General features: G+C 45.2%; 1 protein-coding gene across 9 annotated transcripts in view; it reads left to right on the top strand.

The window, feature by feature from the left end:
• IL1RAP (interleukin 1 receptor accessory protein) overlaps positions 1-17,859 on the top strand; it is a 236,369-nt gene that overhangs the window by 152,265 nt on the left and 66,245 nt on the right. For all 9 annotated transcript variants that reach the window (XM_033959009.1, XM_033959010.1, XM_033959015.1 and 6 more), the window contains exon 2: positions 258-319. In XM_033959009.1, the coding sequence (XP_033814900.1) occupies positions 259-319 (61 nt within the window). In that variant the 5' untranslated portion in view covers position 258. The remainder of the gene's footprint in view (positions 1-257; positions 320-17,859) is intronic.

Raw genomic sequence — 17,859 nt, 5'->3', positions numbered from 1 at the left:
AACCCAGAGACCAGTGAATGGTAATGGAGCCGATCTCTCCGGCATACATTTAATAGTAAGATGGGGGAGGGGGGAGGAATGATTTTGGGGATGGCAGGGATTACATAAAATACCCTCTGTGCTACAGACTGTTCGAAAACTCTGTGTGTCCAGGCTACTGTCACTGGATTGTTTGATTACCTGCTGCATTTTACTGCCTAATACTGAATCTTGTGCTATCAGAAATCTAATAATTCATTTTCTGTGTCTTGTGACAGAATGAAGTTGTTCTTGCTCGTTTCTCTCTGGGCCTGCAACGTGATAGAGGTCACTCTCTCAGGTAAGACGTGTGGTAAGCCATGTTTTGAGTTTGGGCCTGCAGGCTGAATGGTCTTGTCTTGTCGCTCTGGGTCCAATCCCAAAAAACTTCAGATGCTTACTAGAGTTGAAGATTTCCATGTACTGTGGAGTAGAGAATGACAGTGACAGAATTCATCACCGTTCCTGTCCCCGCTGATAACCGCGGGAAACCATCCCCATGTCATTCTTTCAGGAAAAAGGGAAGAATCAGCATATGAACAGGCACGGCCACTGACCCTCAAGCCTTGTATTGAAGAATACCGGTGTAGAAGGACCGAGGTTCAGATAGACATTAAAGAATGACACCGTGTGGTTTCCAGCCACTGACCCTCAAGCCTTGTATTGACGAATGCTGGTGTAGAAGGACTGAGGTCGAGATGGACACTAAAGAATGACACGGGATGGTTTCCAGCCACTGACCCTCAAGCCTTGCATTGAAGAATCTCTGCTGCGATGTTGAATGTATTATAACTCTTCACAGTTACTTGTAATCTACTCTTCTCCTGTAATGTAAATCTACTGGAAATGTCCAGATTCATCTTTATTGTAATCCGCCTAGAACCGCAAGGCACAGGCGGAATAGAAATCCCTAATGTAATGTAATGTAAGAATGCTGGTATAGAAGGACTGAGGTCGAGATGGACACTAAAGAATGACACGGGATGGTTTCCAGCCACTGACCCTCAAGCCTTGCATTGAAGGATGCTGGTGTAGAAGGACCGAGGTTGAGATGGACACTAAAGAATGACACGGGATGGTTTCCAGCCACTGACCCTCAAGCCTTGTATTGACGAATGCTGGTGTAGAAGGACTGAGGTCGAGATGGACACTAAAGAATGACACGGGATGGTTTCCAGTCACTGACCCTCAAGCCTTGTATTGACGAATGCTGGTGTAGAAGGACTGAGGTCGAGATGGACACTAAAGAATGACACGGGATGGTTTCCAGCCACTGACCCTCAAGCCTTGCATTGAAGAATGCTGGTGTAGAAGGACTGAGGTCGAGATGGACACTAAAGAATGACACGGGATGGTTTCCAGCCACTGACCCTCAAGCCTTGTATTGATGAATGCTGGTGTAGAAGGACTGAGGTTGAGATGGACACTAAAGAATGACACCAGGTGATTTCTAGCCACTGACCCTCAAGCCTTGCGAGGTCAATTTATGAAAAGATCCCCAGCCTGTCTTTTCACAGTGTAGAAGGACCGAGGTCGAGATAGACACGGGATGATTTCCCGCAGTTATCCACGGGGGGTGATGAATTCTGTCACCGTGTCATTCTCTACTGTAGAGTCCTTTTTGGGTTCATAGCTTCCTGAGAGGTGCTTCCTTATCAGGTTAGTGGTATAATTTTGGGCATCCATTGTCATTGAACATTGAACATACTGGATGGGGGTCACGAGTGGTGTTCCGCAGGGCTCAGTGCTAGGGCCGCTGCTATTTAATATATTCATAAATGATCTAGAAACAGGCACGAAGTGTGAGATAATAAAATTTGCGGACGATACAAAACTATTTAGTGGAGCTGGGACTAAAGAGGAATGCGAAGAATTGCAAAGGGACTTGAACAAATTGGGGGAATGGGCGGCGAGATGGCAGATGAAGTTCAACGTTGAGAAATGTAAAGTATTGCATGTTGGAAACAGAAACCCGAGGTACAACTATACGATGGGAGGGATATTATTGAATGAGAGCAACCAAGAAAGGGACTTGGGGGTAATGGTGGACATGACAATGAAGCCAACGGCACAGTGCGCAACAGCCGCTAAGAAAGCAAATAGAATGCTAGGCATAATCAAGAAGGGTATTACAACAAGGACAAAAGAAGTTATCCTGCCATTGTATCGGGCGATGGTGCGCCCGCATCTGGAATACTGCGTCCAATATTGGTCTCCGTACCTTAGGAAGGATATGGCGTTACTCGAGAGGGTTCAGAGGAGAGCGACACGCTTGATAAAAGGGATGGAAAACCTCTCATACGCTGAGAGATTGGAGAAACTGGGTCTCTTTTCCCTGGAGAAGAGGAGACTTAGAGGGGATATGATAGAGACTTATAAAATCATGAAGGGCATAGAGAGAGTAGAGAAGGACAGATTCTTCAAACTTTCGAAAAATAAAAGAACAAGAGGACACTTGGAAAAGTTGGAAGGGGACAGATTTAAAACGAATGCTAGGAAGTTCTTCTTTACCCAACGAGTGGTGGACACCTGGAATGCGCTTCCAGAGGGAGTAATAGGGCAGAGTACAGTACAGGGGTTTAAGAAAGGATTGGACAATTTCCTGCTGGAAAAGGGGATAGAGGGGTATAAATAGAGGATTACTGCACAGGTCCTGGACCTGTTGGGCCGCCGCGTGAGCGGACTGCTGGGCATGATGGACCTCAGGTCTGACCCAGCAGAGGCATTGCTTATGTTCTTATGTTCTTATGTCTTCCTTCAGGTGAGGTTATACCAGTGGTCTCAAACTCATACCCTTTGCAGGGCCACATTTTGGATTTGTAGGTACTTGGAGGGCCTCAGAAAAAATAATTAATATCTTATTAAAGAAATGACATTTTTGCATGAGGTAAAACTCTATAGTTTATAAATCTTTCCTTTTGGCTAAGTCTTAATAATAATATTGTCATTTATAGCTAAAGAGACATATGATCAAGAAACTGATTTATTTTACTTTTGTGATTATGATAAACATACCGAGGGCCTCAAGAGTACCTGGCGGGCCGCATGTGGCCCCCGGGCCGCGAGTTTGAGACCACTGGGTTATACTGAGGTGCTTTGAACAGTGTTTTTAAGGTTGCGGTGCTAGTCCTGGTGTTAGGGCTGTTATGTCTCCCAATCTGTAAGGGGCTAAAATTCCCTCATAGAGGCATCCTAACCAGACATAGTTTAAAAAAAAACTCCCCTCCCCCTCCCAAAAAACAGTTCATGCGCTTCGGTGTCTCACAAACTTTGCAAGTCGGCGGCTTGAGGGCCTCCTCTCAAGCGTGGATGTCGACGCGATGACATCACACATTGCTGTGCTTGAAACAGCACATTCTGGGTACAACACCGCCCAAAATGTTACACAAATTTATTTATAAGGGACAAACCTGGATTGGATTAAGGAAACCAGCTGTTGGGATATATGGAGACAGAAGATTTCAGAGTCCACTTTTCAAATGACTGGAGGTGTTAATGCCACAGAAATTACTTCATCCTTCTATCTCCCCCCCCCCACGCCCCCATCCAATTAGCGAAATGAGAACACAAAACCTGGTGGATCAGTGGCAGAAATGGGGGCCCAGAGAAGAGCTAGGAAAGCACCAAGAGTCCCATCAGTCTCTTCCCCCCCCTGGCCCAACTGTATCATAAGCTCTCCTACCTCCAGCCTGGTTCCTGGGAAGGGGAGAAAATAGATGGGGCGCAAAGGAAGTATAGAGGATAGGCTAAGAGGGCGTATGATTGAGGTCTACAAAATCCTGAATAGTATAGAATGGGTAAGAGTAAATCAATTTTTCACCCTTTCAAAAAAGTACAAAAATCAAAGGTGTCGGAGCTGTTACCCCTGTGGCCAGTGCTAAAAACTACACTACGGTTTTGTAAAAAGGGGGGGGAGGGGGGACAATGGGATTACATGGAAATACTTTTTTAAAAATAGGAGGAAATGTTTTTTCACTCAAAGAATAAATGAGCTCTGGAACTCGTTGCCAGAGAATATATTAACAGCAGTTAGCGTAGCTGGGTTTAAAAAAAGGTTTGGACAATTTCCTGGAGGAAAGGTCCATAGTCTGCTATTGAGACAGATGTGAGGGAAGCTATTGCTTCCCTGGGATAGATAGCTTAGAATGTTGCTACTCTTTGGCGTTCCGAAATCTTGCTAATCCTTGAGATTCTGCTTGGAATCTTGATAGTCTTCAGGGTTCTGGAATCTTGCTTTTTTACATTGTGGAAATTAAGAACCATAAAAAAATATTTTGATCCTTTATCGTTCAGACTATTGGGGCAGGCATTAGTTTTATCTATTTTAGACTATTGTAACATCATCTATTTAGGAGCACCCAAAAAAATTCTAAGGGAATTAAGGATAATTCAGAATACAGCTGTTCGATTGATTTTTGGTTTAAAAAAGAACAACCTTATTAGTCCATATTATCGTTTACTTCATTGGCTGCCTTTGGAGGCAAGAGTATTATTCAAATTTTTCTGTATCTGCTGGATAGCCCCAGCTTACCTTTTTCCTCATTTTGTGTTGCATAGACCATCAAGAGAAACTAGAAACTTCTGCTTATTTGCTTATCCAAAAATTAATGGGTGTAGATATAAGACCTTCTTAGATAGGACCCCAGCAACAATCTTGGTTAGGTAAATGTATTCAGCAAGCTATGTTATCGGAAATTAATTAAGACCACTTTGTTCGATAAGTTTATTACTTAGTGAGTTTTATTATTGAAATTCTATTTTACAGATATTTGTATTTTTTTACTGTATTATTGTATTTCACTGATTGTCCAGCTCTTTTTAGTATAAACCACCTAAAACTTTTGATTATGGCGGTATAAAAGAATAAAGTTATTATTATTATTGAGATTCTGCTTGGAATGTTGCTACTCTTTGGCGTTCCAAAATCTTGCTACTCCTTGAGATTCTGCTTGGAATCTTGGTACTCTTCAGAGTTCTGGAATCTTGCTATTCATAAGAACATAAGCAATGCCTCTGCTGGGTCAGACCTGAGGTCCATCATGCCCAGCAGTCCGCTCACGCGGCGGCCCAAATGGAATGCTGCTACTCTTTGGGTTTCTGCCAGGTACTTGTGACCTGGGTTGTCTACAGTGGAAGTAGGATACTGGGTTAGATGGACCATTGGTCTGACCCAGTATGGCTGTTCTTTTGTACCCTCTCTAAAGTTGAAAAGGGATAGATTCCGTACAAACATAAGGAAGTTCTTCTTCACCCAGAGAGTGGTAGAAAACTGGAACGATCTTCTGGAGTCTGTTATAGGGGACAACACCCTCCAGGGATTCAAGACAAAGTTGGACAAGTTCCTATTGAACAAGAGCGTACGCTGGTAGGGCTATCTCAGTTAGGGCGCTGGTCTTTGACCAGAGGGAAGCCGCGTGAGTGGACTGCTGGGCACGATGGACCACTGGTCTGACCCAGCAGCGGCAATTTTTATGTTCCCTCTTATAAGCCTATAAGTACAAAATTACTTATTTTTCATGTGTAGAAGGTAAAGTCCAAAAATCGACTTAACAAGCATCATTTTATTGGAGAATGATTGAGTTCATGGTTGAATACCTCTAGTAAGATGTGGACTGCTCTTTCTCCAGTTTTTTGGCATTGCAGAAGTAGGAGATTCATGAAAGCTCTGTAGCATATTGATATTCATTCCCTGTCTCTATAGTGAAACTGTTTTATAGTTGTCTAAATAAGGATCTCGGTGCAAACCATCCCAGGAGAGGTGAAGTGGAGACGGTACACTCTGAGTTTGATTGATAGTGTTTATTGGTAATGTTATTTTTACTTATGATATATTGAAATGAGATACTAGGGTAGCCTGGTTGATTCCTGTAGCTGTCATTTACTCAGTGCTTGCTTCTGTATCCTTCAAGGTAAAGTTGCACGTTTTACCAGAATCCATGGTGCTATTACAGTAGAATCTTGTTATGTAATCGAGAGTCTTCATTTCTTACTTATGCTTGTGGATTTATACTGAGTCCTGAATGAACCCGAAAGATGGGAGAGAAAAATATGACTGAAACAACAAAATCTCCCAAACCCCTAGAAAGAAACTGAGATGAGAGGGAGAGACCGCTGGTAGAGAGGATCCACTCAAAAGGAAAATTAATTCAAGTAAATATTACTGAAATATATAAGAGAGCCCTCAGTCACACAGCCTTCCTCCAGTCTCCCGGAGATAACGGCTGTCACTGGTTTGCACCCAGAAAGGTGTCAACTGTGAAACATCCCCGGGCTCTCTTGTGAATTTTGGTGATAAATAACACAAAAGTGCAAAGGAGTGCATACAAAATCAAAAACACCCTCTCTACTAGTGGTCTCTGCCCCTGATCCAGGGGGGCCAAATGAGGAAAGTTCAAGTGTCCAAATTCAATAATAAAGCCAATGGAAGATACTTAGCTTCTCAAGAAGCTTTTCTTGAGAAGCTAAGTATCTTCCATTGGCTTTATTATTGAATTTGGACACTTGAACTTTCAATAATAAAGCCAATGGAAGATACTTAGCTTCTCAAGAAGCTTTTCTTGAGAAGCTAAGTATCTTCCATTGGCTTTATTATTGAATTTGGACACTTGAACTTTCCTCATTTGGCCCCCCTTGATCAGGGGCAGAGACCACTAGTAGAGAGGGTGTTTTTGATTTTGTATGCACTCCTTTGCACTTTTGTGTTATTTATCACCAAAATTCACAAGAGAGCCCGGGGATGTTTCACAGTTGACACCTTTCTGGGTGCAAACCAGTGACAGCCGTTATCTCCGGGAGACTGGAGGAAGGCTGTGTGACTGAGGGCTCTCTTATATATTTCAGTAATATTTACTTGAATTAATTTTCCTTTTGAGTGGATCCTCTCACCAGCGGTCTCTCCCTCTCATCTCAGTTTCTTTCTAGGGGTTTGGGAGATTTTGTTGTGGATTTATACGACATCTTTTTTATTGTAAAAGTGGATTGCCCTTTCTTCGTGTTGACGTAACTAGGCGTGCTCAGTGTGGTTCCTTTGTACCTCTTTACAGTCTCGATGAGAAGATGCAAAAATGGTTGATTATAATGGCTTTGGATTCCTTTTCGCTGTGTATTTGGCTTTGGAGGTTTGATTGACTGCTGACTCTGGCTGACCAGCTGAAACATGTTGAGTCCTTTCTGAACATCTTCACTTCTAAATTAGTAATAAAGTCCTTTTTGGAACTTTGGGCCTCCCTGTTTTTTTTTTTTTGTTTTTTTTTACTCTTTTGCACCTATTCCAGACATTAATAATGCCACTGGTGGAGAGATATATTCTTTTGTCAATACAAATTCAAAAACCAGCTCTGTCTTTATTCTTTTTTCAAGACTCCACTTCAAAACATCACAATAAATCACATTAGATTCTTACTTAACTTATAGACCTCAGCAGTACTGCCTGTATGCCAATAAACTTTTTAAACATACAGTATTTAGGCACCCAAAGTCATCATCGGTCTCAATATTTCATACTTTGAATAATTTAAATACTTTAAATAATTCATTTTAAATATAGATACTCATTTTCATCTACGCGGGTGGGGGTAGGCACTCCGACATAGACCTATGTTTCGCCCAGAGGGCTTTATCAAGGAATTCCCCCTGTAAATGGTGGACAGAGACAGAAATCTGAAATGGGACGGCAGGGTGCAGAGGGGTTAAAACGAAAGTGATAGTGTAGCTGGTTTTAAGAATTGTTTGGGCAAGTTCCTGGAGGAAAAGTCCATAGTCTGTTATTGAGAAAGACGTGGGGGAAGCCATTGCTTGCCCTGGATCGGTAGCGTGGAATGTTGCTACTCTTTGGGATTCTAGAATCTTGTTACTCTTTGAGGATTCTGCATGGAATGTTGCACTCTTTGGGGTTCCGGAATCTTGTTACTCTTTGGGGATTCTGCATGGAATGTTGCACTCTTTGGGGTTCCGGAATGTTGCTACTCTTTGGAGATTCTGCATGGAATGTTGCACTCTTTGGGGTTCCGGAATGTTGCTACTCTTTGGGGATTCTGCATGGAATGTTGCACTCTTTGGGGTTCCGGAATCTTGTTACTCTTTGGGGATTCCGCATGGAATGTTGCTACTCCTTGGGTTTTGGCCAGGTTCTAGTGACCTGGACTGGCCACCGTGAGAATGGGCTAGATGGACCAGTGGTCTGACCCAGTAAGGCTATTCTGATGTTCAGCTGAGCTCTTTTACTAAAGAGCGTTAAGCTCTTAACTCGTGGTTCACGCACCCTAACGTTAGAACATTGTGCAGTGGCCTGTGCGTTACCTCTTTTTTTTCAAAATAATTTGGGAGCGAGCGTGTCGGGAGCAAAGAGTGCGCATTGCTGCATTAGCTAAGCTAGTGTGATAGCATTAGTGGGAGCACTTGGCACCCCATAATTAAGTGCTCCCACATTAAAATTTTGCAGGTACTGTACACCAGTGGGAACACCAGCAACAGAAAACTTAAAAGCGTTCTTTTTAAAGGATGCCTTTACAACTGCTAAAATCTCCTTACCTCCTTTTTAACGGACTTTTTTTCTTCTTCTCTCGCTCTCTCTCTCTTTCTCCCCTCATTCCTGTTGTATTTGCCGTATTTGTTTCTTTCCTTATAAAGATTGTATTTCTCCCGTTAGTGACCTATTCTACCGGTACGTTATGTCCCTCTGTTATTAGTTTCCCTGCAAGAGCTAACAGTTTTTACATATATTCATTTAACTTAAAGGCCATGAGGAACATTGACCCAGAAAGCCAATAGAGTAGACTCTCAGTTATCTGGCACCCATGGGGATTAGTGGATTCCGGATAACTGTAGTGTCTGGTTGCTTGAGATGTAATGTAAAAAGACTTTTGTCTCCCTTCTCTGTCATCCCCACGTGTAGATCCAGCATCTGTTCTTCCCTTCTTTCTGGGTCACTTTCTCTCTCACTTCTCCCCCACTTATGGGTCCAGCATCCATCCATCTCCCTTGCCCTTCACCCTAAAGGACCAGTATCCATGTCCCTTCCTCCAACCCTCCCCCCCCCAAAGAGACCTATGGGTCCAGCCTCCATGGCAGCCACTTCTAAGAACATAAAAAGTTGCCTCCGCTGGGGCAGACCAGAGGTCCATCTTGCCCAGCGGTCCGCACCCGCGGCAGCCCATCAGGCCTATTGCCTGAACAGTGGTCCCTGACTAATTTTTGTAACTTACCTCTAATCCTATCCCTATAACCTACCTCTACTCCTATCTGTACCCCTCAATCCCTTTGTCCTCCAGGTACCTATCCAAACCTTCTTTGAATCCCTGTTAATCACATCTTCCGGCAGCGCGTTCCATGTATCCACCACCCTCTGGGTGAAAAAGAACTTCCTGGCGTTTGTTCTAAACCTTCCCCCTTTCAATTTCTCTGAGTGCCCCCTTGTATTTGTGGTTCCCAATAATTTGAAAAATCTGTCCCTGTCTACTTTTTCTATGCCCTTCATGATCTTAAAGGTTTCTATCATGTGTCCTCTAAGTCTCCGCTTTTCCAGGGAGAAAAGCCCCAGCTTCTTCAGTCTGTCAGTATATGAGAAGTCCTCCATGCCCTTTATTAGCTTAGTTGCTCTTCTCTGGACTCTCTCAAGTATCGCCATGTCCTTCTTGAGGTACGGTGACCAGTACTGGACGCAGTACTCCAGGTGCGGGCGCACCATTGCACGGTACAGTGGCAGGATGACTTCCTTCGTCCTGGACATGATACCCTTCTTAATGATGCCCAACATTTTGTTTGCCTTCCTTGAGGCTGTGGCGCACTGCGCCGACGCCTTCAATGATGTGTCTACCATCACTCCCAGGTCTCTTTCAAGGTTACTCGCCCCTAGCGGTGATCCCCCCATCTTGTAAGTGAACATCGGGTTCTTTTTCCCTATATGCATGACTTTGCATTTCCCTATGTTGAAGCTCATTTGCCACTTTTTGGCCCACTCTTCCAGCGCTGTCAGATCTTTTTGGAGATCTTTGCAGTCTTCCGTGTTTTCAACCCTGCTGTATAGTTTGGTGTCATCTGCAAATTTAATAACCTCACATTTTGTTCCTGCCTCCAGGTCGTTAATAAATATATTGAACAGGAGCGGTCCCAGCACCGACCCCTGCGGAACTCCGCTCGTGACCCATTGCCAGTCCGAGTAATGGCCCTTTACTCCAACCCTCTGTTTCATGTCCGCCAGCCAGTTTTTGATCCATCGGTGGACCTCCCCTTGCACCCCGTGGTTCCATAGCTTTCTTAGCAGTCTTTCGTGTGGTACCCCTCCCTCCCTCTCTCACCCGAATCAACAGAGCCAGTCCTGACAACCCCTCCTCCCTCTCTCACTCACCCGAAGCAATATTGGCAGCCAGTGAGCAGAAGCAACGCTGTAAACAGGCTGCTTCTGGCCAGCCTCGGCAGGACCTTTCCTCTGCCTATGGTTACCAGATTTCCCCGTTCTGCCCTGTCACACCCCGTTCAACCGCCACACAAACCTCTTCTTCCCCGAGCTCGGGGTTATGTCTTGAGGACCTCTGAGCATGCACAGACGTGACACAGTGACGCAGCCCCGAGCTCAAGGGTTTCCAAAACCCAGACAAACTGCACCCTAAATAGAGGACATGTCCAGGTTTTCCAGGACATCTGGTAATCCAGTGCCTGCTGCCAGCTTAATATCGGGTGGATAATATATTAAAATGGATTGTAGGGAGCCCATTAGGTATTCAGCTGCAATGCACGGAAGTAAACAGGGAATTTTAAAATTCAAACAACAGAAGAAATTTACCACCTGGTCTGAGGCACCGTAGAAAGGTTAGTCAAGAGAATTCATTGTGCTTGTTAGTTTGTAGGTGAAATGCCAGGGAAAGGGGAGAAGGAGAGGCCTGGGAGCAAACGGAGGGATTTTATCCTTTCCTTAAAAGAGCCTGGCTGAGAGGGAGGTGGTACGAAGTAAAGGCAATTAGATGGGGGCAGAAGAGAGAATAGAAGGTTGAATCATGGACCTGCTGTGCTTAAGGACATCAACCTTTTGCTGTCACCTCTGTGATGGGGGCTCAGCTAGTGAAGAGCCTCCGTCTCTTATTCTCTGCGCTCCATAAATCAGCGCGCTGGCACCGTCGCAACCTGCTGCACAACGACCCGCCGTAAAAATGTTATTTACTGCTTCCTGACACCGCGGGTGACTAACAGCAGAGTTGGGCATCTCTGAAAAGGATACTAGCTACGGCAGAAGCGGGCGGGCGAAGTTTGCTGTGCGCTCGCAAAGCACATTGGCTAGAGAAGAGACTAACTAAACTATATCGCATCTTCTCCACAATCGTAGAGCTCGGCACGGTTTACAGGAGTTGGGAGAGAAAGGAACCCCAATGAAGGGTTAAAGGATAGAGTAAGAAGAAGAATTAGAGGGCTTAGAATGCCAAAGATGGAGGAAGTATTACATTTTTGAGAATAGCCAGGTTTTCAGATGTTTGCGGAAGAGTTGGAGAGAGCTCAGGTTCCGAAGAGGGGAGGTAAGGTTGTTCCAGAGCTCAGTGAATCTGAAGGGGAGGGAGGTCCCTAGTTTTCCTGCATGGGAAATGCCTTTTAATGAGGGGAAGGATAGTTTTAATTTGTGGGTGGGTCTGGTGGTATTAGGATTTGAGGAGTTCCAAGAGAGTGGGATAAAGGGAAGGAGGATGCCGTGCAGGCGAATTTAAAGACGGCATCCGAAGGCTGGAGACAGACCTTCAGCACCGAGAGCTGTGCCCTAGGAAGACTTAATCTGCTGCTCACAAACTCTCTAACTGGAGCTAGCTGGCTTTCTGGCAGACGCTGCAAATCTGTCTGTTGACCAGTTGTGCCAAATAGAACTTAAGCTGGACAACTACATTACCACGTATGGGTGACGTTATCCAGCAGTCTTTTTCCAGAAGCTTTTGATAGGCCCAACTGTGCGTGCACCAGTGCATTCCTGGCATCTTGGTTTTGCATGGGACCAGCAGTAATCTTAGAGCGGTGTTCTTCAGTGCAATGCCCGGGGGGGGGGGGGGCAATGGTGGCCCCCAGAGACCTCTTTGGCGGCCCTCATTGTCTTTCTGGGTTATTTTTTTTTCTGCTACTCTGCTCTCTACCCAGGTTCGGGACAGAAAGAGAACGGTAGATGGGGGGGAGGAGTGCATGCTTGAATAGGGTTACCGGATGTCTGGATTTTCCTGGATATGTCCTCCTTGTAGAGGACGTGTCCAGGCGTCCGGATGCCTTTTCAAAACCGGGCACTTTGTCCAGGTTTTGAAAAGCTTCCAGCTAAGAGCGACGTCAGGACGTCATCTGCGCATGCATGGATGCAACGAAGTGACCTCACACCAGCACCTGCGCAGATGCCCTCCCGACAAGTGAAGGTGGAAGCTGGAGGTGGAACGGGATGCGACTTGGACGGAAGTGGGTGGGCCATGGGTCTGGATTTTAGTTCTGGAAAATCTGCTAACCCTATGCTTGAAGGACAAAATATTTCTCAATAGACAAAAGAGAATGCATTTGGAAACGCTCGCAACAGTTGAGCGCACGCCCCAGTGAAGTTTGAAGATGGCTTGTGGGGATCAATGTCATTGACGCACACGGGTCAACAGCGTCGTGGCTCCAGGTGGGAAGATATTTGGCGGCTCTCCTTCAGCTCTTGAGAATCCAAAGTGGCCCAAGCTTCAAAATGAACGAAGGCCAAACTCTTAAATTGTTTAATTAATGTGGTTTTCCAGCATACTAGAAAGCGAAAGATGTTGTTTCTACAAACCTGGGATTCATATTTGCAAGATTTACATCCTAAGGGCCGTAGTGCGGTTTTAAGTTGGGTCTCTTAATTGGGCTTTTATTTAATTGAATGAAAATAATACTGGTATGTTTTGATAAGGTAGGGTAGAGAGTAGCATTGGGTGGGGTGGGGAGGGTATGGAGAGGGGTGGTAGAGGTTATTGAAAGGTTCAAACACATAGTCACATATAGATAAAGTGGGGATTTATTGAAAATGGAATATATTTATTTTATTATATTTGATGCATTGTTCTTGTAATCAGTGCCTTGATGTTATATTTGTTGCATTTGATGATGTTTGCATCAATAAAACCGTTTGAATCTAATGTTGTTTTTTGATTGGCTGAAAATCAGCGTGGTAAATTAAGCTGATTTAAAAAAAAAAAAAATAGTTCTGCGCTGATCCTGAACTTAGATATCATTAGGTGGCCACAATTAAGGCGTCCTATATAGAATCGGGCGCTATCTGCCTTCATTTTCTCTGTGTCTATGTTTAAGCTCTCTTCTGACTAATTTGGGGTCTTTAAGCTTAATGCCCTGCACTTGGGCTGCCAGGACCAGAGGCAGAGGTGCAGAATTAGAGAGGAGGTATCCTACGATGATTACCGTATTTTCACGCATATAACGCGCACCCGTGTAAAACGCGCACAAGGGTATAGCGCGCGGGAAAAAGAAATCTATGTAAATAAATTAATATATAGCGCGCACACGCGTATACCGCGCATGCTGCTCATTGAATTAAAACCTCCTTCTGCCCCCCCTTGAAGTCCTGTCCCCCCTTAAAGGTCTGCCTGTCCCCCCTTGAAGTCCTGTCCCCAGGCAGAGGAAGCAGCAGGGCTCACTGGCATCGTGAACCCAAGGTAGGCTGCTTCTCCACCGCAAACGGTGCGGCGGGAGGGGGGGCTGGGGGATGAATCGGACGTCGGGGGGGGGTTGCGAGCGGTCCTTCAGGATGGGGGGCCAGCGGTCCTTCAGGGTGGGGCATCAGGCTTTCAGGGCTGAATCGGACGTCGGGGGGGGGAACCAGCAATGTAAAAAAAAAATTGTAAAACGTGCTCACACATATAACGTGCATGGTTATGCTCAGTTTGTAAAATCGTGTATAATGCGCGCGTTATATGCGTGAAAATACGGTATTTCTTTAAAAAATTGATATACCGCCTAAAATCTAAGCGGTTTCCAAAATCCAACATCATAAAAATAAAACCACAACAACACGTAGACCTTAAGAGCTCCTTATACGAAGGTGCGAGCAGCGGATTAGCGTGCGCTAGCGGAAAAACTACCGCCTGTTCAAGAGGAGGCAGTAGCGGCTACCGCACAGGGCATTTTAGCTCACGCTATCCCGCGCGTTAAGATCCTAACGCGCCTTCGTAAAAGGAGCCCCTAAATCAACAGTCTCTGCCTTCTCATTCAAACATACTGGCATAGGGGATTCCCCATCCGCACTACATGTGGGCATCAACAAACAATTGTGTCTTTAATAATTTCTTGAAGCTTGCCCAGTCAATACATAGTCTTAAGCGTCCAGGGAGATTGTTCCACAAATGCACAACATTTTCGGTTTCGTAGTTGCATAGTGCACTCCGTTTTCCTCAATTGCTGTTAATTCCAAACCTCCCTCTGACCTCAATGTCCTTCTAGGTCTGTAGCGTACGAAAACAAGACAGAGCTGATCTATACAAAACTCGGTGCACCAAAGACAGTACTATATTCCATTGGCAGCCAACGTAGTTGTTTCAGAAAAGGCGACATGTGTGCCGTTCTTGGGATGTCTGTAATCAACCTTGCAGCAGCAAATTGATCTTCCTGTTATTATTCTAACCTATTAGGAATCAATGGATATAGCACTACTGGATGTACGCAGCGCTGTACAGAGTCACGAAGGGAGGCAGTCCCTGCTCGAAGGAGCTTACAGTCTAAACATACAAAGAGGACGTCAAGGATACAGTTAACGGGGAAGGGTTAATCTGCTGGCTGAGTTGGAGTACAGGACAATCAAGCCATTGTGACATCACTGATGAGGTTGGCTCTTATTGGTGGACTGAGGCATTATGACATCACAAGCTCAGCTCTGGTTACCAGAGACAGAAACTCTTCACACTACTGCTATGAATTCTTTCTATAGCGCTACCAGATACACACACAGCGCTGTACAGAGTCACAAAGAAGACAGTCCCTGCTCCAAAGAGCTTACAATCTAAACAGACAAGCAGGTTCTCATGAATACAGTTAAGGGGAACGATTAATCTGCTGGCTGGGTTGGAGGGCAGAGGAGTAGGGTTAAGAATTGAAGGCTGTATCAAAAAGGTGGGTTTTTAGTCTGCTTTTAAGCAAGGGAAGGGGCTCGACGGACAAACTTGGGTAATTTATTCCAGGCATAGGAATAGAAACATAGAAATAGACGGCAGATAAGGGCCCACGGCCCATCCAGTCTGCCCACCTTAATGTCCCTCCCCTACCTTTGCCCTGTGAATAGATCCCATGTGCCGATCCCATTTGGCCTTAAAATCAGGCACGCTGCTGGCCTCAATCACCTGTAGTGGAAGACTATTCCAGCGATCAACCACCCTTTCAGTGAAAAAGAATTTCCTGGTGTCACCTCGTAGTTTCCCGCCCCTGATTTTCAACGGATGCCCTCTTGTTGTCGTGGGACCCTTGAAAAAGAAGATATCTTCCTCCGCCTCGATGCGGCCCGTAAGATACTTGAACGTCTCGATCATGTCCCCCCTCTCTCTGCGCTCCTCGAGCGAGTATAGCTGTAATTTGTCAAGCCGTTTTTCGTATGGTAGATCCTTGAGTCCCGAGACCATCCAGGTGGCCATACTTTACACCGACTCCAGTCTCAGCACATCCTTGCGATAATGCGGCCTCCAGAATTGCACACAGTATTCCAGGTGGGGCCTCACCATGGATCTATACAATGGCATAATGACTTCCGCCTTACGAATCAGCTAGATAAAGGAACAAAGTCTGGAATTGGCAGTGGAGGAGAAGGGTAACGTTAAGAGTGAGTTATCTGAGGAACGGAGTTCTCTGGGAGGTGTATAAGGAGAGAGGAGAGATATTGAGGGGCAGCAGAATGAACCCACTTGTAGGTGAGCAATAGGCGCTTGAACTGTATGCGATGGCAAATGGGGTCCTCTGTGGCATGGGACCCCAAAGTAGTCAAGGTCCCGCAGATTTCAAGCCATGAAGCTAACTTCTCACGTAACATGACTTCCTCCTTTTGAAGACGTAACCTGCAGTATTTTACTGCAGTAAACTTTCGGGCATCGGTTTGTTTTAGCAGAGAGCTTCTCAGCCCAGTCTCCATTGCGTACGCAGCGGCATTTCTCCGCAGTGCTGAAGGCCTGCTAATTGCATTTCTGAAAGCGTTATCCATATCTCAATAAATCAGCTTTAGCAATTTTGTCACAAGGCATCTGTAATTAATTTGATTACTATAATTTAATTTGCTATTACATTTTTCTCATTATTATGCTGTAAATTTTTTTTTTAAACTTGTGCATCTTTGGGTAGCTACCGCCGGAGAAGGGATTTAGAAATCCCCCGCTCTCCCCCCTCCCCCACAAAACAAATCAGAAAATAAAGAAAAGCAGACAATTAATCCAGAACTCTGCGGCTAGGGTGGTAACAGAACCGAGGCCTTGGGAGACGGTGCCATTAATTCTTCCCCTTGAATTCAGATTGAAATTGAACAGTTTCATTCATTTGCTTTAAGGCCTTAGGAGATGCAGTTCTCTACATTGTGCATCGCAGGATAAAATTGTTAGATCGGCTGTGGATCTCTACTAGCTTTTTCCTCCTGTTCTCATAAAACAGCATTGCCTAAGTGTGGCTCCCATTTAATGGAAATCTTTGTCATGGAAATCATGTTTTATGACTGATGATTTTTTGAGCCAAAAATGTAGCCTTTCTGTTATTGTGAAATACAGGTTTAAGGATTCTTTACCACTACAAGTAATGAACCTACAGGGTCGGATAATCAGCTGGCGGCAGTCAGCATTTTTCTGGCCACTGCTGGTGTTAATCGCAGAAATACGTAGGGGTTTCGTCAGCCGTAAGCCTGAAGTCATTATGCCATTGTATAGATCCATGGTGAGGCCCCATCTGGAGTTCTGCATACAATTTTGGAGGCCTCATTACCGCAAGGATGTACTGAGACTTGAGTCGGTCCAGCGAATGGCCACCCGGATGGTCTCGGGACTCAAGGATCTCCCGTACGAGGAACGGCTGGATAAATTACGCCTATACTCACTCGAGGAACGCAGCGAGAGGGGAGACATGATCGAGACGTTCAAATACCTCACGGGCCGTATCGAGGTAGAAGAGGATATCTTCTTTTTCAAAGGTCCGACGGCGACAAGAGGACATCCATGGAGAATCAGGGGCGGTAAATTGCACGGCGACACCAGGAAATACTTTTTCACCGAAAGAGTGGTTGATCGCTGGAATAAACTTCCACTTCAGGTGATCGAGGCAAGCAGCGTGCCTGATTTTAAGAAGAAATGGGATCGTCACGTGGGATCTCTACACAGAATTAAATAGGGGAGGGTCATTAGGGTGGGCAGACTAGATGGGCCGCGGCCCTTATCTGCCGTCTTTTTCTATGTTTCTATGTTTCTAAATTCAGTGCCAGGCCATGCTCCAGGGCATAGAAAGCCGGCTAAAACGTAGCCAGCTAAGTGCTGTGAACAACTGCAGGACCGCGTTGTTTAAGTCTTAACGGCTGTGTGCTGACTCCGCTGCTAGAATGCCTCCCAATTAGGCAGTTTCGAATTGAGTGCTAACCAGGCATTTTCAGCAACCCATAGGAGCTAAAAGGCATTTCAAAAGAACTTAACACTGGTTTTTGCATAGCTGCGGTAGCGTTCCACCACCTTGGAGCCATTCTTTTCCTGGCGCTTTTGTATTTTATATCTCTGGAGGCGGGAATTTCCAGCAGGTGATTTTGGCTCGAGGATAGTGCACGTGGTGTTGTGTGCTGATGTAGTCTGGCCGCTAGATATTGTGGTTCAGAGGGATGAATGATTTTGTGTGTCAGCGGTGGGATCTTGAATT

Source organism: Geotrypetes seraphini, chromosome 9 (genome assembly GCF_902459505.1).
Source record: "Geotrypetes seraphini chromosome 9, aGeoSer1.1, whole genome shotgun sequence".
NCBI lineage: Eukaryota > Metazoa > Chordata > Amphibia > Gymnophiona > Dermophiidae > Geotrypetes > Geotrypetes seraphini.
Note: the sequence above shows the minus strand (reverse complement) of the source record. Positions and strands in the feature narration are given on the sequence as shown.